This window comes from Balaenoptera acutorostrata, chromosome 10 (genome assembly GCF_949987535.1).
Source record: "Balaenoptera acutorostrata chromosome 10, mBalAcu1.1, whole genome shotgun sequence".
Taxonomy (NCBI): domain Eukaryota; kingdom Metazoa; phylum Chordata; class Mammalia; order Artiodactyla; family Balaenopteridae; genus Balaenoptera; species Balaenoptera acutorostrata.
The window spans coordinates 107,227,118-107,251,159 of NC_080073.1; the positions used below are offsets into that span (position 1 = coordinate 107,227,118).

The following is a 24,042-nucleotide window of genomic DNA, read 5'->3' on the forward strand; positions in this document are numbered from 1 at the left end:
GGTTTCTGGAGGGGGGGGCCCAACCCTCAGGCCCTCGCCCCCTCCCACGCTCCCCTTCAGCCCCACCCCACTGTCTCCAGGCCCCCAGGCCGCCCCCCCACCCCAGCTCCGTGTCCGCAGCCCTCAGTGGTGCCCAGCACAGGGAGATCCTTCCCTGACAGACTTGGTCCATCAGTTGGTTGGTGAATGAGAAACACCTTGGCGGAAATTACTCAAGCAAGTAAAATACCAATTTACAGTTTAGTTTTTACCCTGGTAGGTATTTTCAACAGAATGTCGGATTGAATTGTCTCTTAATTCAGCTAATGTTAAAGAAGAGAACTTTGGTTGATTACATAAGAAAACGGTTACCAAAAATAACATGTGGACTACCCATTAAGAAATAATTAGAATATTATAAAATTTTATATCTATGTATAAAATGAGAAAATCCTAACACCAAAGGTCTCTGAATGTCATTTCACCTTTCCAGAATTATTCTGAAGACTGAGGCTTGCAGAATTCTGAGGGCGCCTTTACGAGCATCACATTCTTGGTGCTGTTTGTTGGACACTCTAGAAATCTCTTCTCGAATGTGGAGCACAGGTGGTAACACCCAGTGACACGGCTGTCCTCTCGTGCCTGTCTTCCACAAGTTTCCTGCGCCCTGGTCATGGGGTACTTTGGCACCCTATCGCATCTGCTTCTGATCGAAACAGATGCCAGTCGCGCGAACTCCACCTTTGAAGAGAGACATCCAAGTCAGTAGTCTTTCCCGGTACTGAACTTCTCAGAAGGAGTAGTTTTATCAATTCCTTGGACTGTTTTTCTTAATTTCATTTAAAACATACTGTCAGGTAGATATTAATAAACTTGTATTTCATCTATTTTTAAGAGAAAAGCAATTTTACATTTTTCAAAGGAGGATGGTCCTAGTCAGTCATCTTTTTTTAAATCACACTTTCATCATTTAACTTCACTTTTTTCCCAGCCATTTTCTCCTTTTTTATAAGCAGTTTCATGCATCAGTGTCAGTGCTGTGAAACCGTTTATACGATGCTTCGGACATTTGGTTACAGTTTGTCTGCCAAGCATTTTTCAGTAAAGCTAAATGTTGGCTCTGATGGTATTCAGTGTGAAATGTATTAACCTTGAGAGGACCTGTGGCCCTACATACTTTCTTCATTGCATGCTGTAGCTGTTGGAAGTATTTATTTTATTGTGTCTTAAACTGATAGCTTTTTGGCACCAGGGTAAACTAACGTGCTGTTTTGCGAAGGCCATTGTTTAAACTTATTTTGGACATTCCTAGACATTTATCACAATAGAGCAGGGAAGCGCAGCTCCTGACCTCATGGCGGCTTCAGCAGGGCCAGTCTTCTGCCCCCTCCTCCAGATGAAGGATCATTCCATCTACACACAGATCAGATAAGGACCGATTTCTTTAAAAACATAACCTCAGTATCATTATCAGATCTGGAAAAAATAATAATTCATTAATTTTAGCAAATACCCCGTCAGTGTCCAGCATTCTCGTAAGAGCTTTATTTTAGATACTTTGCTCAGACCAGGATTCTGTCGAGGTCTGTGTGTTGCTTTTACTTGCTGTGTCTCTGAAGTTTTTTTCTTTTTTCCTTCTCTAGGGCCCCCTCTTCAGCTTATTTGTTGACTAAATCAGATGGTTGTATAGATATTCTCACTTTCTGGATTTTTCTTATTGTTTCCTCATGGTGTCATTTCACATGTTCCTCTGTCCCTTGTGTTTCCTATGAACTTGTGGTTAATAAAGAAGCTTTATCAGTTTCAGGTTCAATTTTGTTTTAATTTGTTTTCTGCCACCAGCAGGTCCATCACGTTTGATTGTCTCCCTGTTTGTGATGTTAAGATTGAAAACTGGATTCAAGTGTTATCAGCTTGCTCCACCCTTTAAAATTTTGTCATAAACTTGTCATCTAATGGTTTTAGCACCATGGGTAATTGTTGCCATGATCATGTTTCCTTAGAGATGGCAAACTAATGATTGGTAGCTGGAGCACGAAATTAAAAAATAAAAAGTTTCATCAACTATTTAGTTACTCTGAAGTACACTTAATACAGGAAAAGCAGGATAAATGTTTGCTTTTTCTCTTTATTTAGAGTTTTCAGAATAAGTTGGTTCCCTTGTGTTTTTTCTTTTTAAAGGTGATGAAGAAGGTGTTTTTTAAATTTTTAAATTATCTTCATTAATTCATAGCTTGAGCATATTTCATGAGTTTCAATCCATTGCCATAGTCACTGTTGTTTTAATAATCAAGCTGTTCCCCCTCTGGCTGGGAGTGGCCCCCATGGGCCCCGGGCCTTCCCTGCTTTCTGTGGTCCAGTTGTCCCACCCAGTGTGTGCCTTCTCCTCCCCGACGTGGAACCAGCTGGGATTGGATGGGAATGAAATGATACGAAATACGGGAAAACTTCCTCTCTCTTAACTTTCTTCTGCTCTTTCCACATTATGTCTCTGTCCTTCCTAGGGGCCCCCTGGCTTTTTTGTAATCCTGAGTCTCGTTAAATCGCACCCAAAAGTCTGTTGCTTGTCCATGATTGGACAAGCACCACCTTACCTGGTGGTTCTGTGTCCCACTGGTACCGTCGCTTCCCTTCAGGTCGCACCAGCTGGCCTGCTGCTTAACATCACATTCCTGCCCGTCGGCTCGTGGCAGGCTGCGTCCCCTCTGGCCGGCGAGGCCGTAGGAAAGCCGCATGGAGGCTCTGTAATTACGAGCGTGTGTCCTGTGGACAGTGTTCGGGATTGTGTTTCCTCATGTCACCTGACTTTGTTTGTCTAATTATGACCTAAGAGTCTTCTTCTAAAACTCATTTACACACTTCACAGCTGTGTGTGCTGTGGGAAACAGCAAGGTGACGGACACTCATATGTATCCTACCATTTTGGCGTTCCTTTCTTCATCCCAGCTATTTTATTCCCTGTGACCCTGGCTACCTTTGAGGTTAATGCTCACTCTGAACTTACAAGTATTTGTCTTCAGACAGTTCTGTGTGAGGAGCTCTAAAGGGCGCTGGAGGGTCTGCCTTTGTTCTGGTCTCTGACTCGGGGCACGACCTGAGAGCCGGTGGAGGCCCGGTGCCCTGGCGCAGTGAGCTGACAGCTGTGCCGGCCCCTCCGTTTGGCCACAGCCCCGCCAGCAAGCACACTGGCACCACGCTGGGGACACTGGCAGCTCGACCGACAGGGCATTGGGCCGTCATTTTCGTGGGTTTAGCCTAGACGTTGTAGCTACGTTAACCTCCACCCTGATTCCTCCTCGGAACCGAAGCCGTGGCTCGTATTCCCCTAGTTCTAGTAAAGAAGATGGCTGCAGAGCACTGATGAACTTACATGCCTCTGCTCTCGGCATTAGCTGCGGGTTTTAGTGGAGTGCTGTCGTGGTCTCAGCGTTTGGATGGATGGGGTGCATTGGTAGCCTAGTGAGCAGACAACTCCGAATTGTTGCTTTAACCTGAAAATGGTGGCAAGTGTTCACTTTCCCAGTTACTTAAAACATTATTTATCACAATAGAAAACTGAGGTTCAGATGATTCTAAATGTTGTATTTCGACTTCTTAACAAAAAAGTGCTTTGATGTATTAGTCAGTGGTTAACAGAATCTAAGGGATTCCTCCACCAGACTGACCGTCACGGCCTGGCCCGGGTCCTGTGCGTCCGGGGAGCGTCACGGCCTGAGCGTACCGCGCACCCAGAGCCTGCCAAGCTCGCTCTCGTCCAGGAGAGGAGGATGCACGCCTTTGGGGCTCCGTGAGAAAACTGAACCGTAGAGCAGCCTCGGGATGCTTCACGTCCTCTAGGCTGTCCCGCCGGGGCTGGAAACGCCGTCTCTGTCTGTGTCTCTCCCAACAGCAGGCGAAAACGTCCATAACCATCTTCCCTTAATAACAAGCAGCAGAGGCCAACCACCCCTGACCACTTTGAGTGCAGCTTAACAATCAGCCATTTTGATGGCTGCTTATTCTGCACATTCCGGTAGGAAACTTGTGAGTGTGTGTTTTTAAAACAATAATGTCTCAAATGTTTCCTGGGAGTCCACAGTAGAAAGAAGACCCACAGGCCTGGAGGGGCTCAGAGACCTGCTTCCCTCCCCTAAAGCCGAGGACACTTGGTTGACAAAACTGGGACTTGTCTCTCTGTGTCGTTTATCAGTGAAGGGATTCATCGGGCAAACCCCCCATCTCTCCACCGTGTAAACAGGCCAACAGTGGCACAGTTTGAGGCTAGGTGTTAGGTGACTGGAGGAAGACATCAGCAAAGCAGTTCCTCTCCCTAGGAGCAAATTAAAGGTAATGCGAATAAAATCTTCATGTTGTGCAGGAAGTTTACTTGGGATGTGAGTTTTCTTTTGGATCAATTTACTTCAATTTTCTGTTAATATCTCATACTAATAATCAAACTGTTTGAGTGACAACCAAGGTAGGTTCATGAACATGATGTATTTGAAAACGCATTTTTCATTTTTGCAGTTGCTGTCATTTCTGATTGGAAATGGTGTGACAGCCTGTGATTACGGTAATAAGGACTTCAGGATTACACGTGGAATGCGTGTCAGTCTGAGCAGGTTTGTGTATTGAAGGAGTGTGATGATAGGCCTCATGAAATCACAAAGACACCTTCAGAGACTTTAGATGTGATGGAAGTCAAAGGAATGAACATGCCTGCGCTGCACGGTCGGGTTGTATTAATGAAAAGAAAAATTGGTGTATATTCTTGGACTTTTCTTTTTTCCCTTTGTGCTGTGGCTTTTTCATCTTATGCTAAGGAAAATAGGCGTGGAAACCCTTTCTTTAAACTAGAGCACGTGCTGCTTTGGGATATGTGGGCCACCGTCCAGCAAGACGGCACGTAAACCGCTGTGGACGGCGGGGTGTGTGGTGGCACTCAGGGCCCTGCTCTCCTCTCCACGCGGGAAGACTGGCGGAGCCGTGGGGGCAACCGAGCACCTTGGCAGGGACCCAGCCCCACCCCAGGGCGCCGGGGTGGGTGTTTCTGCAGACAGCAGCCTCCACTGCAGCTCTGCCTGAGGTAGCCGAAGGCTGGAAGCGGCTCCAGAGCCCGCCCGCCCGCCCGCCAGCAGCGGGGTGGGTGCGTGAGCGTGATGTGCTCTTCCAGTCAAGGTCTGTGTGGCAGGGAGACCCTCCCACACGAAACCAGGCCGTAACCTCGAGGGGAGCCGCAAACTGTGCCCCTCCTGTGGAGGTTCGTCCCTCTGCCTGTGTGAAAGCCAGCACCTTGCCCAGGGGAGGTGGCGGTCAGGTGGTGGCGCGCAGCCGCGGACGGGCGCGACAGGGGCGGGGCGCGGGCGGGCTGCCGCGTCTCCCTCGGGATGCTGGTCGCCTGCGTGTGCGGGGCACGCGCAGCATCGCGTCGTACGCAGCAGTTACGTGCTTCCCTACGTGTGAGTTCTACTTACTTTGAAAAGAGGAGAAAACCCCTGTTTGCAGACTTAAAAACCTCGACAGCAGAACGTCATGATTAGCAAGTATGGCCAAATGACACCTCTTCCAAACTCACATCTTTGTGCGGCGCTCTGTACTTTCTCAGCTCTGAAAGCCAGCTCAGACTCAGACCTTTAAATCGTTGATTTCAATTCAGAAATGCTTTTTGTGTGGTTAAATGTAAAGCTTAAAAAAATTGACTGTGATGGACTGTTCATCAGAGTCCCCTTTTCCTCACCGGGAGGGGTGGTCCTGCACTGCCCGCGGAGGACAGGCGTGCCCCGTGGAGGCCGGGGCCCGAGGGCCGCGTGGTCCCTGCTCTCCCTGCCCTGTGCTGAGGGGGGCCTCCGAGAGCTGAGACGCCTGAGTGACCCCCCTCCCCACAACCCCATTGGCCTAAGACACTATTTTCCCTATTGGGCAGATTTTTTAAACTTGGAGAGTAAGAAAAGTCTGTGGCTTGTTCAGAGCAGTACAGCTGTGTCTTCAGCCCAGTTCTGTCTCCAAAGTCTAACTTCATCTTCTGACTGGAGAGGTGCGGGGGGTGAGGAAATGGGTCAGACCAGAGGGGCGACAGTACCGTGTAACTTTGTATGTCCTACCGTTTGTAAATAGTTGGATTAGAAAGCGCTTTCCGCCTTCCTCTGTCTGAGGTGCATCTTCCTCTTTGCCGAGCGCGGCCCACCGACCCCAGCCTCCCGGGCTCCCCGGCTGCAGAGACGGGCAGAGGCTGCCAGGAGGCCGGGGCGTGTCCGGCCTGCCTTTCCCTGGACCGGCAGTGGCTGATTCGGGACCATCTCAAAGCATCGAAGGCTTAGGAGATTCATAGTCATGAATGATAAAGATACTGGGAAGAATAAAGGATTGCGTTCATCTTGGGATAAAGAATCTGCACAAACCTGTTACCGGGCCCTAAGCAACGAATTCAGTAGAGTGGTAACAGCAAGCTTTGGCAGTGAAGATGGAAGAGCAGCTGAGTAATTGTCAGTAAAATTTTCAAGAGAAAAAATGATATGGATCTGAGATGTTGGAGTGAAGATTTTGCTCTAGAGTCAGAGAAACAACATCCTGTCAATGAAGGGAGCCCCCTGTGGCTTTGCAGACATCCCTGCGGGAGTCTGGGAGCCGGGCTCGCCCAGGGGTGCAAGCTGTTGTCTCCCCGGCCTCCACCTGCTGCCCCGCCTGCTGGGTCTCCATCGCTCCCGAAGGTGCTGGCCAGGCCTGTGGGTCCCTCCCGCACAATTAGGCTTCTCCAGGTGCTGACTTAGAAGACCCATTATTGTGTAAATGAAGACTAAAATCCAAGTTAACTCTTGACTTTCATGTTTTTTCTGCCTTCCATTTTATTCCAACTCCACTGTTTTTGATTCCAAGGTCTTTTCTTTGGTTCAGTGGCAGAAACTTACCCTAATTGGATTTCGCTTCTCCCTCTGTGGGTGGAACCCTGTACTGAGACCGGGACTCAGTGCTCTGCTCCACCTTGATGGCTCCAGCGTCAGAGGCGGGGCTGCTGGGGGCCGAGCCACCTGCAGCGGCCACGCGTGTCCATCCACGGCCACGGGCTAAGTAGTGGGGCCGCAGTCCTGAACCAAGCTGTCGGGCTCCAGAGCCACGTTCTTCGGCCTGGCTTCTCTCATAAGCATTTATTAAGTTTGATTCCACTGAAGTAATTCTTGGGGGAAATAAAATACTCCTAGAGATTTTGAAATTTGAAGCTATCAGTACTACAGACCTTTATGGAGTATTATATACAACTGTAGCACCTCACAGTGTGAAACACATTTGCATACGTAGAATGAGTTCTGCTTTCTTGTCACTTTCACTTTTCTAACTGAAGTTGCCTTCTAATGAAAACAATTTTTCTCTGCCAAAAGAAGAAATTGAAACAAAGGAATTTGATTTATGTTAATGTTAAATCAAATTTTTATACCTTTAAGTCTAAAATTCAGTGTATCAATGTTGAAACTGATATTTCATGCTAAATGTATAAAGTGTTCTGTAATATTTTAGGTTAGTATAATTTATAGACTACATAATTCATGTAGTTTTACACATCAGACTTTAACTTTGAAGTGGGAGAGGTTGTGATTTCCTTACCCATATTGGACTCTTCAAAGCTCCTTGTCTCTGAAATTTATGAAGGCTAAACTCTTACGAATATAAATCCTTTCTTACAAATGGTAAAAATAAGCCATGAAATAAGTTTACTGTTATTTTCACTGCTGGTGATATTTTGTCTTCATAGGGAAAAGTTTTCTTATTCATATTTAAAAGCTAGGAGATACATTAATTAAAGCAAAAAAAAAAAAAAAAGGATTCTGAGAAGGAAAATAGAAAACTGTAGAGGTCATGTCATTCGTTCATATACTACACGTGAAGGGTGTCCTTTCCACCCCAGTTATTCATTTAAAAATCCTATACATGTCAGAAGACATTTATCAATTTAGAAAAGGTCATTAATTTAAGAAAGCACGTACTAAAACATAAAGACTTGGACCTAAAAGCCCGTTCTCTGTTCCAACAAAAGCTGATTTTGTTGCAGAATGTTCAGGCCTTTTTAATCTGTCCAACAGTATTGATACCATTCTGGTTGCCTTTTTTTTAATAGGCAGTAATTTCAATAATGTATCTTCACACTGTAATTGAATAGATAATTTACTTGAAAAAAAAAAATACCCCAAAGTTCTTTCATGTATTGTTTCAGTTTGACCAAAAAAAAAGTACACTGTGGGATATTTATAGTATTTTTCAATCTATTTTTATCTGTAGACTAGGACTGGTAACTGATTTAGGGCATAAGGGTTAAAAACAGGAAATGTGGTTTATAAAGTAGGTAGTATCTCCAGAGTTTCCAGAGTTAGATTGCTTTTATTACTGACTGAGTATTGTGTTTCAAAACAACATGAGGCAGGGCACCTTGAGACTAGTCTGTGTTTGGAGGATGTGACAGGAAATGCTTCGGAGGAAAGCTTGTGTTCCTGGTACAGGTCAGGGGGGTACCTGTGTTTTCTGTACATGCACTGTCTTTCTGTCCAGCTCTTTCTCAGATACTCTTTATACAGTCAGATTGAGTATAAATCTTGTGCAACACAGTAAATTTCCTTTGACCTTTACATTTCGCTTGAATTTTTCTTCTAGTGTTTTAATGGAAAGTTTTGTCATCGTCATAGTTGAGGAGCATGTATTATGGTTATTATTAATTATAGTAATTAGAGAATCCAAGTTAAGAAAGTAGAAAGGCATGAAGAAGCAGGGGTTTAATCTTGAATAGCCTTTTCAATGACAGGTTGGCAGAACCAGTCAAAACCCAAAACCTTTGACTCAGCAGTTCCACTTCTACAAGGTGTCTTAAGTCAGTTATTCTACGAGAATACAAGGTCTGTTATGGTTGTGTCGTTATTTATGATGGTCGATACTGAAAGGCAACAGGACTGTCGAGTGGTAGGAGAGTAAGTTATGAATAAATAGAATAAAGTGAAAAATAAAACAAATAAATCAGAATAAATAAGAAGATAAATACCTTATAGCAGATCTGTGCTGTAGAATACCAGGCAGCCATTGAAAACTGTAAGGTCAGTGTGTGCACACTGGCATGGAAGAGTGTGTGTGGTACATCATGGAAGGAAGCAAGCAAGTTTCAAGAAAAGAATGTGTACTGTAATCTCATTTCTTAGGGAAAAAATTTATATTCGTTGGAAAACATCTGGAAGAATACACACCAAACTAGGGAGAAGGATAAAGGGAAAGCTTATTGGGCTTGTATTTGTTATTAGGAAACTTACACTTCTGTATCTTAATTCCTTACAATGAGCAATTAATTTTTTCAAAATAAATTAAGAATGTAGGCTTGATCAATTCAAAATTGTTCACTGTTCTGTTCTTTAATGTGGACATTCTCTCGAGAGGTCTGCCTAACAGTTTGCCAAACTATTATAAGAAGACTCCCATCTGCCTGTGTAACACTTTTTAATGGAATGAGCATTTTCCCATACTTCAAGGAAAACCTGAAGTTTCAGTGAATTAACTGGCTTTCCAGCCAGGCTTTAAATCTACGTCGTTCTGTGTCCCCGTGTGCATCAGCTGTTACAGGCTGTAGCTGGGATTGGCACATGGGAGCGCTGCTTCCTTTCCGCCTGTCTGGGCGATTTCTCCACAAACAGCGCTGAGGGTTCTCATCACAGAGAAGCCCTCTGTTTTATTGCTGCCAAACAGTTCTGTTTCAGGCACTTGCTTTCTTGGGGGCTATTTCAGAGATGAAGTGAGGCTCTCTCCTGTGGAAGGTGGCCATGTTTTCCAATCTGGGTGCGTCCCCAGTGGTGTGTAAGCCCTGTGAGGAGGGGGCCTTTGTTTTTCGTGGGTTTGTTCTTGAGGTCACTCCGTGTCCCCAGCACATGGAATAGAGTCTGGCATGTAATAGTAATAGGCACTCAGTAAAAATTTTACTAGTTATTCCAAAATTAAGTGTCCTCCCTATTTGATTAAAACAAGTAACTGACAAATAGAGCAAGAAAAGAGACTTCTTTTCCACTTCGTTGTATGAAAAACAAGACCATTGTTGGCAAAGATGTTCTGAGGTCCAGGCCCCCTTACAAGAAGCCCACCCTACGAGGGGCCCAGAGGCTCTTGCCCAGAAGCGCTGGGCTCTGCCTTCTCCGTGGGGAATTCCCACCTGGGCCACTGGGTGAACTGCTCAGTGACGGCCTGGACTGATGCTGCGTGGTTGGGGGCACATTTTTGGTCAAATACATTTTTGGTCAAATATCATGACACATCCTAATTTCACGTTCAGAGCGTCGAGGAGATAATATTGTGAATACTTAGAAGCTGCTCTCATTCTGTGTCTAAATAACATGGGAAGCTGTGGGGCAGGAACCTTCCTACAAACACTTAACTACTGCATCACAGTAAAGTCGCTCTTGTCAGTTTGCTTTATTCTTCCTGTGCATGTGCTCGCGTTGCAGCTAGTCCCGTCAAGTCAGCATTCGTGACCCGCTGCCGTTGAAGCCGAAGCTGAAGGCAGCACATTTGCTGAGTGTTCATACGTTCTGATAAGCCGAGCGTCTTCCTAGGTATCTGGCACAGTGCGCGTTCAGTAAGTGTTGAGTGTTCTATTATTTGGAGCAAGCTTTTTGCTTTAGGATGTAGCTAGAAAAATCGTATTTTGAAAGCAAATGTATTTAGCCTCAGCAATATTCTGTCCTGCTATACCGTCTTTATTCAAATTGTATTTTTCAAATGGATTCTGAAAAATTGTTTCAGAAAGACTGTCTTTGTTTTCTTCAAGGCGAGACCGGATGGCATTGTCCAGATTCTGCACCGTGTGTTTCAGAAAGAAATCAGTGTATATTTTCTAGTGGTCATGGCTTCTAGCTGACTTTTTATTTATGTCTTAAGAAACGGCACCTGAAATAGGTAGGCTTCTCTGGAGTCCTGACCCCAGGGTGCGTGCGTGCTGTTCGGTGGGGAGGGAGGGTCTCGCCTGTTTGGCTCACGGGGGTGCACCCCACTGGCCGTACCCAGCAGATGTTTGAAGGATAAGGGAATAAACACACATCACATTTTCATAACAGCTTTGTTAGCAAAGCAGATGTTGTAATCTCTACCTTGTGCAAAGTAGGCAGTTGTCTAGAGGGTGAACTGATTTTTGTCTTATGGCAGCGTCATTTGTATGTAGGTGAGCCAGAACTTAGACCACGAGTCTTCTGACTTTACACTGAGTGTCCCTTCTGTCACCTTGATGAACTTGAAAGTCGTCATTAGCCATTAATGTTCATCATATTAAAAGCGTACAGATAAGTGCAGTGGAGAGAGAGCATGTATCACTGAAGGTCACTAAGGATGGTCCCTGTGTCTGTCGTGGACCCCTTGGAAACTGTAACCGAACTCCACCCTGATCCCACGCCGGGCGTCTGACCACGGTCCCTGCGGACGCGTCCCCAGCTTCCCCGCCTGCCCTCTGAGCCTCAGCCACGCGGGTGACCAATGTGCCTGCAGCTCTTCTCGGAGCTTCCCCCGGGCCGGGGGGTGCCCTCTGGTGCCTCCACTGTGCCAGGCTTCTTGTGCTGCGGGCTTGGAAGAGCCTACGTCCTCTTACAGTGGGATTTGGAGCAACATTTTAAAGCAGGACACTCAACGGGCAGTTAAACCCAAGGGGCAAGTCTGCATTCAGGCTTTAGAAACACACCCAAAAGTGTCAGTGTGGCCCCTGCGAGGTTCAGGGCAGGGGCTGGGGAGCAGGGCCACGAGCAGGGTGACACTGGCCTTGTGTCTCTCCTTAGAGGGAGGAATTGGGATTCCGACCTCAGAAGACCTCAGTGGTCTCATCTGTTGCACGCTTGTGGCCTTCAGACCTCAGTCCCTGGACACGAGGCGTCTAGGCCCCAGCCCAGTGCCCCTGATGGCCTCCACCTCCCCACCCCCGCATACTACCCCTCACCTTTCAGGAGCGTCACAGAACAGGGACAGCACGGAAATGGTTCACAGGTTAGCGTCCGTCAGAGAACAGCGATCGTTTTTACAACACACAACCCTTCCCCGTGGGCACCTGGCACTACTTCTCCCTGCCCCTTGGGCACAAATATGAGCACCAGCACCTTGGGGCGAAACTCGGGAACTAGCACTTTGGGGATTTACGCACATTCTGCCTGGAGGACCCAGTGCCCAAGCACCTCCGACGTGTGCCCGGCATGTAGTCGAACCAGCAGATTGATGCTGGGTGAATGAATCCATTCCCTTAGCGCTAACCAGTTGCAGCACAGTGGTTAGCTGTTTGGAGGGAGGCTGTCAATGATTGATTTTTGTATTTTTAAGTTTTTATTGTTACCACACCAGCACATGTGTTGCTCCGGAGTTTGTGATCATGTCTCGCGAGCTCCCCCCGGGGCCGCCTGCTCTTTCAGACCTGCCGCTGGCCCCTGCTCCCTCCTCATGGGACTGTGGGCCCCCCGCTCCCCGCTTGATGGGACTGTGGGCCCCCTGCCCCCCCTCCTGATATGACGTGTGATGGTCCAGGAGCAGCTGTATGTCCTCTCATCCCAGGACCACAGCTTTTCCCTTCTCTGTTTCCAACGTTACCCCCTTTTTTTTTTTCTAATATTTATTTAGTTGCACCGGGTCTTAGTTGCGGCAGGCGGGCTCCTTAGTTGTGGCATGCATGTGGGGTCTAGTTCCCTGACGAGGGATTGAACGCGGGACCCCTGCATTGGGAGCACAGAGTCTTAACCACTGCGCCACCAGGGAAGTCCCTCCCGTGTTACCCCTTGAAACAGTTGTTTGGGAGGAGGATAATTATTTCATTCTTTCTATTCACCAAAGGAAAGTCTCCAGGAAAGATAAAGTGTTCTTACTCATCCAAGGCTGAGGCGCTATGCTCCTCCCGGTGTGTTACCCCATAGCCACATAAAACGGGAAGCTCGACTTCTTTTTCAAATTTTCTGTCAACGAAACATGGTCCTGATGCTTAGAAGCACCTGCGCTCTTATTCTTACCTCCCAAGCTGTGTGTTTGGAGTTGGATAGTGAGGTAGGCTTACCTCCTCCTCGGGGCTTATTGGCCGCGCCGAGACCTGTGCTCTTGCCAGGAGCCGCCTTCTGTGGGGCAGCGCGGCCGTCGGGCTCAGGGCGAGCGGTCGCCCACACGTGACCTCAGCTGGCTTCGTCCTAAGTCCGATTTTCTGCTTCTCAGGCAGCTCTCTGGTCCCACTCGTGTCTGTTCCCTTGAAGAACCTGAGGAGCTCACAGCTGCCCTCATGTTCCAGGCACGTGGCTGGGCCCCAGCTCCTGGAGCTGGTCCCAGCAGCACTGACAGGACCCCGGTTTCATGGAGACGGGCTGTGGGAGCGCCTCCTCTGGCTTAGACCCTCACTGACCCAGTGTCAGGCCGAACTTCCAGTAACTGCGTTTTCTCTCTGTACATGCGTGAGCCAGCTCTCCACACGGTTGCAGCTTAAAGACTCGAGACCTGAGTCCAGTGGTCACAGAGTTGACCCGAGCACAGTGGCTGAGGCCTGTGGACCCCGTGCTCGTGGCCTGCCTCACACCCAGCCTGGGGCCCTGGGGGACATCCCTCCTCTCGCGGGCAGAAAGCTTTCCTGGTCATCAGCACAAGTCACGTGTTCCACCTTTGCTGATATGAAGACTTGTTACTCTGCAGCTGTCCTTTCTCTCAGGAAGAATCGACCTATTTCTGGATTGTATTTAATTATTCTTCAACCAGTTTTCTCAGTTACTCCGTCAGCAAAATAGAATTAAAAACATCTGGACCTCCATATCCCCAAGAAATATTGATGAGGTTGGCTCCTCAAAAGAAAAGCCTTGTGCCTCCTTACACACCATGGTACATGGCAGAACCAGAAGCTGACTGTGTATTGAGAATCTGCAGATGCCAGGTCAACAAGGTGATTGCAGTTCAACTTTCCTAAATAATCAGTAGCTTGGACGACATTATGGGAAAAGATCCTCCTCAACATCATCATGATTTTGCAATACAGTAGAATTTTCTGTTTTGTAGAGAAGGAATTGTCAGTTTGTGCAATTAATTCTAGAAGGAATCCTGAGATATTAATTCCACTCCAAGTGAAAGCCATTGTTTTGGAGTTAAAATAAAGCAGCATTTTGTTTTTATATTTTTTTTCCTTGCAAATAGCGATGAAGCTCTTAAGGAGCCCTGTGAACGCCAGGACCCCATCACTGCAGCCCCGCACAGGGGTGCGCTCTCACACTCTTGTCGACAGAAGACAAAGCGGGGTCCCTGTCTGCCTGCCGCAGGTCACCGCTTGTGGAGAGGAGGCTGGACTGGACCCACGCCCCCTGCCTGCAGACCGCGCTCTGCCCTCTTGTGTGCGCCCGCCCTGGAGGGCAGCCATGCCATCCTGAAGTCGTGGGTTTGTCCAGTCTCTAACTTGCTTTACAGAATCAGGTTGGAGTGTGTCTTTTACAGAAGTTTCGCCCAGAACTAATTTTTTTAAGATCAAAATAGTCATTCTGCATAATAATTCGACTTTTACATTTGGAAGTAAGATGCTATAGTAGATGTTTAGCATATGTTTCATAAGCTTCGGTAAATATCCTCCTTCTGTCCTCTGGTTTTTGTCTGGGGGGTGTCGGGTGTGTGTGTGTGTGTGTGTGTGTGTGTGTACACGTATGAAGAATATGTGTATGAAGAAACTGAAGGGCAGTTTTAAATTTCACTTTTGAAGCAGACTGATCAGCAATTACAGAGAACAGAACAATGACAGAAATGGAAAAACAATGAAAGAAAACTCCTAATTAATTTAACCTTTTTTTAGAATAACTTGACTGAACATAGCCCTCGGGCCGTTGGGCTCTCAGGCGCCCGGGCCTGTGCTGCCCTCTGTCTCTCCGGGAAGGTGCGAGGCAGGTGCTGCCACAGCAGCGCCCACACGCGTGTCTCACTGAATGCCTTTCCCTCCCCCATCTGGTTTCAGGTGTCAGAAACTACTTAAAAGAAGCGTTGGTGAATATAATTGCTGTGCATGCAGAGGTAAGCCATCCTTAGCTATTCCTGAGGGACGTGGGTAACTGGAGAAAAGAAGAGGAGGCCAGTTCGATGGGTTTTATGGTGGTCTTTTTCCCTTAGAATGTATCTTTGGTGTAAATAAAATACAACTCTGGTTTCAGCGCACACACGTGTGTGTTTTATCTGTGAGAGAGTCTTTTTCTGAAATAAGGTATGTTTTTTTCTCATAATTAAAACTAAACTCATGAATATTTGAAAGGTAAAGAGAAGAGAGATTGAAAGGATGTTTTTCCCTAACTTGGAAAATTCCTTGCCCTGTTTTTAACCAGCGTACAAATGAGCGCTGACATCTTAGTGTCGCAGCTGTGGGGTGTGTTGGAAAGAAGTTCGGTGGTGGCCTCCTCTCAGCGGCTCACAGAGGTGCCCCTGGACGTTGGTGCTGCTGGTCACACCCAGCCTGCCCTCCCATGGCACTTCCTGCTTAGCGTCCCACCGTTGTCCCTGCTGTGACTGCCTTTGTAATTCCGCAGTCTTGGACTTTCAGGTTGGCTGCGGCCAGTGGACTGTTGTCCACCAGATGAAATGGGCCCAGCAAAGAAGTTTTCAGTAGAAGATTTCAGGCGCAGCTGACCGCTGCTCGAGAACCTTCTGAGTGTCTGCGTCTGGGGCAGGTGCATCGGGGGGTGTCAGGTTACGTCACCCTCCACATGCGCACGTGCTGCCTGGGTTACCAAGGTGAACTGGAGAAATGTGGGTCATTAAGGCTGAAGCAGAAGAGCGAGCAGAGGACGCAGATTGCAGCCTCCACCTGGCTCTGAGTCTGAAGCAGCCAGAGCAGAAAGCGGAGTGGGGTGTCTTGTAATTTCCATTTTCTTGTGAGGCAGAGCATACATGTTTCTCCATAAAGTAAAGTTTCTATGTGATTTGACTCAGTCAGGAATTTACCATGCACATCTTTTTATGATGAGTGATATACTTTCAACCCTGATTTTATCAAAGACATATAAAAACACTTTTTTGTTAGGTTTAGCTTCCGATAAAGTTAGAGTGCAACATTAAATCATCAGGCAGTGGAGACATTTCCGTCGTAGGTGGGCAGGTGGTAATCAGAGGAGCTGCAGAATATGTGGGCATTTTAGTGATGATGGTGATTCCCACTGAGGCAGCTTTGATTAACGTCCACTGTCGGTCGATAACCATGACGTTGTTTGTATTAGGCTTTTCAAGGCCCTTTTTAATATATCCCAGTGGCTGAAAGCAGAATTTTGTAGTTAACATTTACTATTTACTATTCCCACATGATCTTAACTTGCCCCAAATTTTCTTCAGTACTCAGGTTATGTTTGGGTTGACCCAAAGTTTTAATACTAGTGATTGAATCTGAAAAAAGGAAAAGCTAAAAAGAAAATACGATTTAGTTTAACTTACAAATCAGGATAGTAATATGTTTCACCAAATGTCCAAACTGTTAGTTTGAAAATATCAAAATTCAAAGCTTGAAAACAATGTTTTTGTCAAATGAAAGGAAATATATATATTTAATTCAGCAAAGAGTAAAATCGGGAACTCTGTTGGCCAATACAGAATAATGTATCCAGTATGAAGTAGCATTTGTTTTGACCCAAGGAGAGTCTGACCCAGTATGTTTCTATAATTTCCTCTTTAGAAATCGTATTTCTTGTTGTGAAAAGGGTAGAGGAGGAAGAAATCTTTAAAACTATTTCAGTTTGTCACCATCAACAATACCTTTCAAAACTACGTTCGCCAATATTTTTTAAGAGGAATGTTTTTTGTCACAAATCAGTGAATACAGCTTGTGTGCAAGCCCGTGTCTGCCTTTCCTTCATTAATTCTGATCCTGCAGAAATAGAGCTTAGGAGACCTGGGGGGGGGGGGGTTTGCTACGTGCATCCCTTTGTTTTTAACAAGTTCTGGTCAAGGAAAGTCCTCGTAATGCATTGTTTCTTCTTATTTTCAACCTTCTATCAGGTGTTCACTATTTCCAAAGACCTGGTGCCTCGGGTGCTGTCCAGGGTGGTGGAAGCAGTTTCTGAAGAGCTGAGTAGGCTGATGCAGTGCGTCTCATCCTTCAGCAAAAACGGAGCATTGCAGGTACCACAGCCGCTCAGTTCTGTGTTTAACTTAGTTGTTTGAAAACACAGAGATGTGTTTTCAGTCATCAGTCTCAGGAGGTCCAGACAGGCTTCGTGTTTTTCTGTGGATCTGCTGGTTGGAGAGCTACATGGTCCTCTGTGTGAGCCATATCCAGGATGTCGACAGTTCCAGAGTTCCTGTCCTTTTAGAGTACAATGACTCTTGTGAAACTATCTGAATGCAGATTCCTTCTGAAGTTCTGTGATTTTTTCTGTTTTACAGTTGTCTTCACCACATTCAATTTAACAGGAAATTTTTAGAAACTTCCTTGTAAATAGTCTTTCCAAAGCATTCAATGCAGTTTGCATAGAAACAACAAATAACTGGTTTTTTCTACTCATATTCCATTGGTTTATGTTGTATTTACTTAAATTATGTAATTACAATAGCAAAGGTGACTTCTGTAAGTCAGGTGAGCCTTGGTTTGCCTGTAGCCAGATCGGTAGGAACCAGGGTGTGCAGGCCTATTGGGGCGTGAGCCCCCCTGTAGGACCTCATGCCCAAGGGCATTGTGAGGGTGTCTCCTTAAAGTACCAGAAGTTTTGCTTCTAGTAATGGCTGAGGACCTCCTATCAGGCCAACCCCCTACAGATAACAACTGTAATCCTGAATAATATATAAAAATAAAAAATGTAAAAACAAAAACCTGAAGACTCTAGAGAGTGAACATGAGTGGCTGATTCTGGAAGAAATGGCACTCGGGTGAATTCCTCACTTTTTATGGATTTTGGCCTGAATGCAGGCCCAGGGGAAACTAAAACTGCACAAAGCCTGTTGTCTTTCCGTTTAGAAGAATAGGCTTCAGGGCAGCCACAACTACAGGAAAGCAAGGGAGGTGTCCCAGGGGGCAGAAAGCAGGAGCCGTAAGTTCTGTGTATACACTGCCTGGGTCTCTAGTTGGCCCCTAAACCACACGCCTGGTCAAACTCCACTCCAGCCCACATAGGGCAAGAACCGAAGTAAGAACTGAAAAGCTGCCCCAGAGCCGAGAGTTTACAGTTTGAGTCCAGATACGTTTATTGCTTGTTAAAATAAACAAACATCAGCTCTTCAGAAGCATATTATAGAACCCAGAATCTTCTCAAGATAACATTCACAATGTCCAGGATACAATCCAAATTTAGTTGAAATGCACAAGCAAAACAAAACAGGAAAACATGACCCATTCTCAATAGAAAAGACAATCAACTGAGACCAGCCCTGAGATGACCCAGTTGTTAGAAATCAGACAAGGATTTTAAAGCAGCTGTGTTCAGTGATGTAAAGGAGACTATGCTCCTAATGAATGAACAGACAGGGAATCTCAGCAGAAAAATAGGAGCCCTAAAATAGGAACTAAGTAGAAATTCTGGAGTAGAAAAGTATAATACATTAATATTTTAAAACATACTTGATGGTAATAACAGCAGGATAGAGAGGACAAAAGAAAAAAACAGTGAATGTGTAGACCAAACATCAGTTATCCAATATGAAGAACAGAGAGAAGAATAATTGGGAGAAAATAAACAGAGCTCTAGGGACCCTGGGACATGTGATTCCATGTCCAATCAGCAGGTGAAGGATGGTCCACATCATTAGTTATTTGAGACGTGAAAACTGACACAACAGTGTGTTCCCATCCAGCAGGAAGAAGAAAATTAAAGACTGAAAACACCCAGTTTTGGCAAGACTGTAGAGAAACGAGTTCTCACACATTGGCAGGAGTGTGAAATAGTACCGCTGCTTCGGGAAAAGTTCTTGCAGTTTCTTTAAAAACTAAGTATACACTTACCCAGCCGAACACCGCAAACAACCCAGGTGTCCATCAATAAGGTAAACAAAAAGATGGTGGATCCATAAAACAATTACCGTTCAGCATCAGGGAAGCCACGTGAAGGGGGCCTTGTACTGGATGGATATCATTTTCGTGGCGAAAACCCCAGGACGACGCTGTCCCCTGGGTGGTTGACACCAGTGGGGGAGCTGAGGGGGCTCTGCAGGCGGTGGTCCTACCCCTCGGGATGGTTCCCGCGCACAGCGTGTGCAGCAGCCCGAACTCACCAGATGTGCACTCGGAGATTTGTCCATTGTGCAGTGTGTAAGTTTTAACTCAAAGAATCGAAAAAGTTGCAACAGCCTGCTCCAGGCAGTGACGCCTGTGGCAGATGCGTGTGCTGTGGAGAACGTTGGCTGCGGAGTCTGTGCTGCACAGGTGCTCGCTGTAAAGTTCTCCCAGAGTCTCTGCACTTGAAAAAGTTCACACAGAAACGCAGGGTGAAAGGGATTGAGCATGTGTGTTGACCTGGCAAGCTGGCGAGGGGAAAATCCGTCACAGAAACTTCATAATATTTCCATGATCATGGCTGTTCTAAGAGTTGTGCAGGAGGAGATCAGTAACAGGAATTGTGTATGTGAAGATGAATTAAAAGGAAGTTGGCAGTAGCTGCTTTGGGCCTAGGCGGTCCTGGAATTACAACAAAAAGCTCCCCTCCCTGCAGATTTTTTCTGCAGCCCATTTAGCTGATGACTGAGTTCCTCTCGCCGGAGGGTCAGCAGGAATGGGCAGAAAGAGACGTCGGAACCGGCTGGAGGCCCGGCCTCCTGTGCTTTGTGCCTCCTGGAGACTGGCGTCAGTTGTGTTGTGAAACGTTGGCCACTGCCGTTGGGGATGCCTGTGTGTGACCTCCTCCTGATCAGATGGCACTGCGAGGCCCGTGTGAAGGGTTGGCCCAGCCATCAGCCTCAGACCTTCCCGAGAGCCGCCGGCAGGGGCGTTTTCTGGCAAACGGTGCATGTGTTTTGTATAAATAATCACAGCTTTTACAATTGGCATAATTCATAGGTTAATTCCTTATCACTTTGTTTGAATAAAATTTCTAGCAGACACTAGTTTTACAGTGATTTAATCCTTCTCCTAAAATATTCAGCCGAAAGTTCTACCTTGTTTTTTCCCTTTGATATTTTCCTCGTAGGTTCGTTTTTATATACACTAGAATATAAACAAGAGAGACAAATTGTCATATCTACACTTTCTCGTTACAAACTGTTTCAGGCTTCTAAACCCCTGAAAAATGAAACCAAACAGTTGCTTTCCAAACTGAACATTTCACTGAACGTACTGTATCTTATGTAAGTCAGCTTTTATCTTGATTGGTTAATTTAAAAACTAGCCATGTCTTTCACTGTTGTTTGTGTTCTGTGCACTAGAGGTGAGGGCCGTGTCTTTGAAACAGTCTCCTGGGCAGCGCACGCACTGCGGTACCTGAGGTGAAGGAGGGTGTCCTCGCTGGGGGCCCTAGGGCTCCGAGGGCAGCAAGCTGTATGCAGAGCACACCCTCTCCACCCTTGCCAAGAGGTAGAAGCGTTAGGTTAGCCTGTTTTTTCTTAAAAGTCTTACGCAGATGAAATTCATTTGCCGTACCGTGCGTCTGCAAGATAAAAAGAGTACAATTCAGTGGATTTTCTTCTGCTGTGTTCACAGAGTTGTGCAGTCCGTCGCCACAATCCACTGTGGAATGCTGCATCACCCCAGAGAGAAACCTCAGCCCCGTTAGCAGTCACCGTCCACGTCCCTCCCAGCCCCCACCCCAGCCACTGACAAGCATCTGTCTGCTTTCTGTCTCTGGTTTGCCTCTTCTGAAAATTTCATATAAGTGGGGTCATAGAATATGGCTTTTTGTGACTGGCTTCTTTCACTGAGCATAATGCTTGCAAGGTTCGTCCCTGTTGCAGCCTGTGTCATGCCTTGTTGTGGCTGAACAACGTTCCATTGTATCGATATGCCACATTTTATTTGTTCACTCATCATTTGATGGACATTTGGGTTTGCACTTTTTGGCTGATACAAAGAAAGGTTCTGTGAACACTTGTGTACAAGTTTTCTGTGGACACGTGTTCTCATTTCTCTTGGGGATACACCCGGGACTGGAATCACTAGGTTATATGGCTACTCTGTGTTTAGTCTTTTGATGAACTGCCAGACTGTTTTCCAAGTAGCTATACCACGTGCTTTCCTACCAGCAGTGTATGAGGTTTCCAGATTCTCCACATCCTCGTCGGCACCTGTGACCGTCTGGTTGGTCGTAGCTGTCCCCGTGTGTGTGAAACAGTATCTCATTCTGTGGGGTTGTCACTTTTGTGATGGTGTCCTTTGTAGCACAGAATGTTTTGATTTTGATGAAGCCCAAATTATCTAATTTTTCTTTTGTCACTTGTACTTCTATTGTCATTCCTAAGAAGGCAGGCCTAGCCTAATGTCACAGAGGTTTACTCCTGTTTTCTTGTAAGGGTTTTATAGTTTTTTCACTTACATTTAGGTCTGTGATCCATTCTGAGTTAGTTTTTAAGGAAGGGACCCACCTTCTTTCCTTTTGAGTGTGGACATCCAGTTGTCCAGCTGTCCCTAGCACCATGTGTTGGAGAGACCATCTCTCCCACCGAATGGTCTCGGCACCTTGTTGAAAGTCAGCTGATCGTAAATGTAAGGGTTTGTTTCTGGGCACGCAGCCGTGTTCCTGTTGATCCTGTCCATGTGCTAGTGCCACACTGTTTGGATTATGGTAGCTTTGCAGTAAGTTTTGAAATCAGACGGTCTGAGTTTCTCCAACTGTGCTATTCCGTTTCCATATTGTTTTGTCTAGGATCAACTTGTCAAGTTTTGTTTTTAAAAAGAAAAAAGGAAAGAGAAAAGCCAGCTGTGACTTTCATAGCGCTGCCCTGAGTCTGCAGAGCTTAGCTCTGAGGTTAGTGTCGTGGAGCCTGGAAGGGCAGGGCAGGAGGCAGTGTGGCAGCCCACGTCCTTCCACCTCCTGTCAGTCTCGGGACAGTGAGACTCCACTTCCTCCCCAGAGAGACCAGGGGAGGCACTGGTTGGATGGTGACGTCTGGTGGCTGGACGGCCCTGGCACAGTCCCTACCTTTCAGAGCAGGACCCCTGCCTCCACACAGTCAGACTTGACTCTCAGACAGTTTTCAGTGAAAGGGAACTTTGTTGTGGCCCGTTTCTTTGGGCTGATTTAGAAGGTCTGCTCACTCGTAACGAGGTGCCACTGTGGCCATGGGGGTCTGCCCTGCATGGAGCAGGCTGGGGGCCGACCCTCGCCTTGTTTCTGTTTGACAGGCAACGCAGTTCCCATGGTCACCTGTCTCTTTCTCACCTCCAGGCAAGGCTTGAAATCTGCACCCTGAGGGACACCGTGGCTGCTCACCTGACGCCCGAGAGCAGGTGAGACGCTCCGTGGCCGCGCCGAGCGCCCCGAAGGCCCCTGTGGTGAGGCGCGTCGCACAGCTGTGCGGTCCCAGGTGAAGGGGACCGATCACGGTGGGCGCTTGTGACTGTGGCCTCACAGTTCACGTGTGACCAGCTGTTTTGTTAAAAGCACAAACCTACAGTAAGCCAAGGACTCCAGAGACTGCTTCTTTGTAGCACAGAAGGAAAAAAGGTTTAATGTAATTTCACGTTTCTCATTCACTGAGGTAAGTCTTAGTCTCATGAGCGGTGTAGCAGAGCACTGCATACTTCTTTTGAAAAGGAGAAAATAAGAATTGAGTCGGTCTATTCATCACAGACTCTGAAGGACAGTTCAAGCATCATGAGTATCAGCATAAGAGGAAGACCTTGTGGTTTCTCTGCAAAATTTTGTAGTGGAAATTTGATGATAATTTTTAGCTGTTTTGAATGAAAGTCAGGATTTCCTATCATTGAAACATCAGTAGGTGAACTGAAACAGCACTACCTACAGAAGATTGTTTACCCCATTGGTAGTATTGCCTGGGAAGTGTTGGGTCCACAGGGAAACCACTTAAACACGATGTGCGATGTACTTAACCGTTGGTTTCCAGTTTTGGACGGTGTGCTCGTGCCGTCATCCTGACTGTCATTGCTACAGCTGAAAAGACTTTTCCATTTTTTCCTAACACGTGAGGTTATTAGCCTCTTACTTCTGTTCTGGAGGCTGAGCGGGAGCCTTTCTGGTTGGTTCCCGCCACTGCCGCTCTGCACCAAGTGCTGAGTGATGGACACCAGAAAGCGCCCGCCCAGGACCCGTGGGCGAGGTGCTCTGCATGAGGGCGGACCTGTGTGTTCTTTCCCACTGGCTTGACCTTTCGTAGCCCAGCTTCCTCATCTGTGACAGGAAGATAATAATACTTTCTAGGCAAAGTTTTGGGGGAATTAAATGAGAAACTATGTCAAGCCACCCACTGAACTCTTGGTGGGCTCATCTTCATCCTCTTCTTCACGGTCGTGATGTAAAAATAAAGAGCAGTGGCCTCACATTTCTCTTCACCGAATGAGAAGAGGTTTACAGGAAACCAGGTGACAGTGGAGGCGGCGGTAGAGACTTCTCTCCACGTCAGGGAAGAGGACTAAGTGCCCACAAGCTGTGACCTGTCCCCACCGCCCCCCATACCTGCCCCACCAGGAACAGCTGAGCACCCTGCCAGTTTCTGGGGCCCTGTTGGTACTTTGCTGTCTCTCTGTGTGTTGCTCTGATACCTGCCCCTAGTTTGAGAAACATCGCTCAAAAGTTTATTTCCTGGTCCACTGATGCAGACGTTTTTACAAAAAGAAAAAAACCAAAGGCCACTTTGAAGTCAAAATAATTACATTTATTTCTTTACTTTAGTCAATAGTCATAAACCAAAAAGAGATGAGAAGAACTGTTCCTTAGTGAACAATAGAAGTTATTACCAAATAATCGCCCCTAAAATGCTTTTCATTTGATTTAGTAACTTTTCTGGTACTTTCTACTTTAAAAAGTTAAACATACCAAATTGGTGGTTTTTAAATCCACTCCCTTTTCCGTATTTCATGAAATGAAATGATGTTGAATTACACACACACACACAGACACACACCCCTCTCCATTATCATACAGATTTTAAATATGACAACAGCTAAATCCCCTTAAGACATGGTCATTTATTATAGGAGGTTGGCTGGAAATCAGGCCCTGCACAGGTCAATTCTAGAAA

The 24,042-nt window shown here is 46.4% G+C and overlaps 1 protein-coding gene across 2 annotated transcripts in view; it reads left to right on the top strand.

The window, feature by feature from the left end:
- Positions 1-24,042, top strand: part of EXOC2 (exocyst complex component 2) — a 156,423-nt gene that overhangs the window by 128,869 nt on the left and 3,512 nt on the right. For both annotated transcript variants that reach the window (XR_009009545.1, XM_057555106.1), the window contains exons 24-26: positions 14,903-14,958; positions 16,924-17,046; positions 22,230-22,291. Coding sequence is in view for 1 of the 2 variants with exons in the window: in XM_057555106.1 (XP_057411089.1) it covers positions 14,903-14,958; positions 16,924-17,046; positions 22,230-22,291 (241 nt within the window). In the remaining variant the exon portion in view is untranslated. The remainder of the gene's footprint in view (positions 1-14,902; positions 14,959-16,923; positions 17,047-22,229; positions 22,292-24,042) is intronic.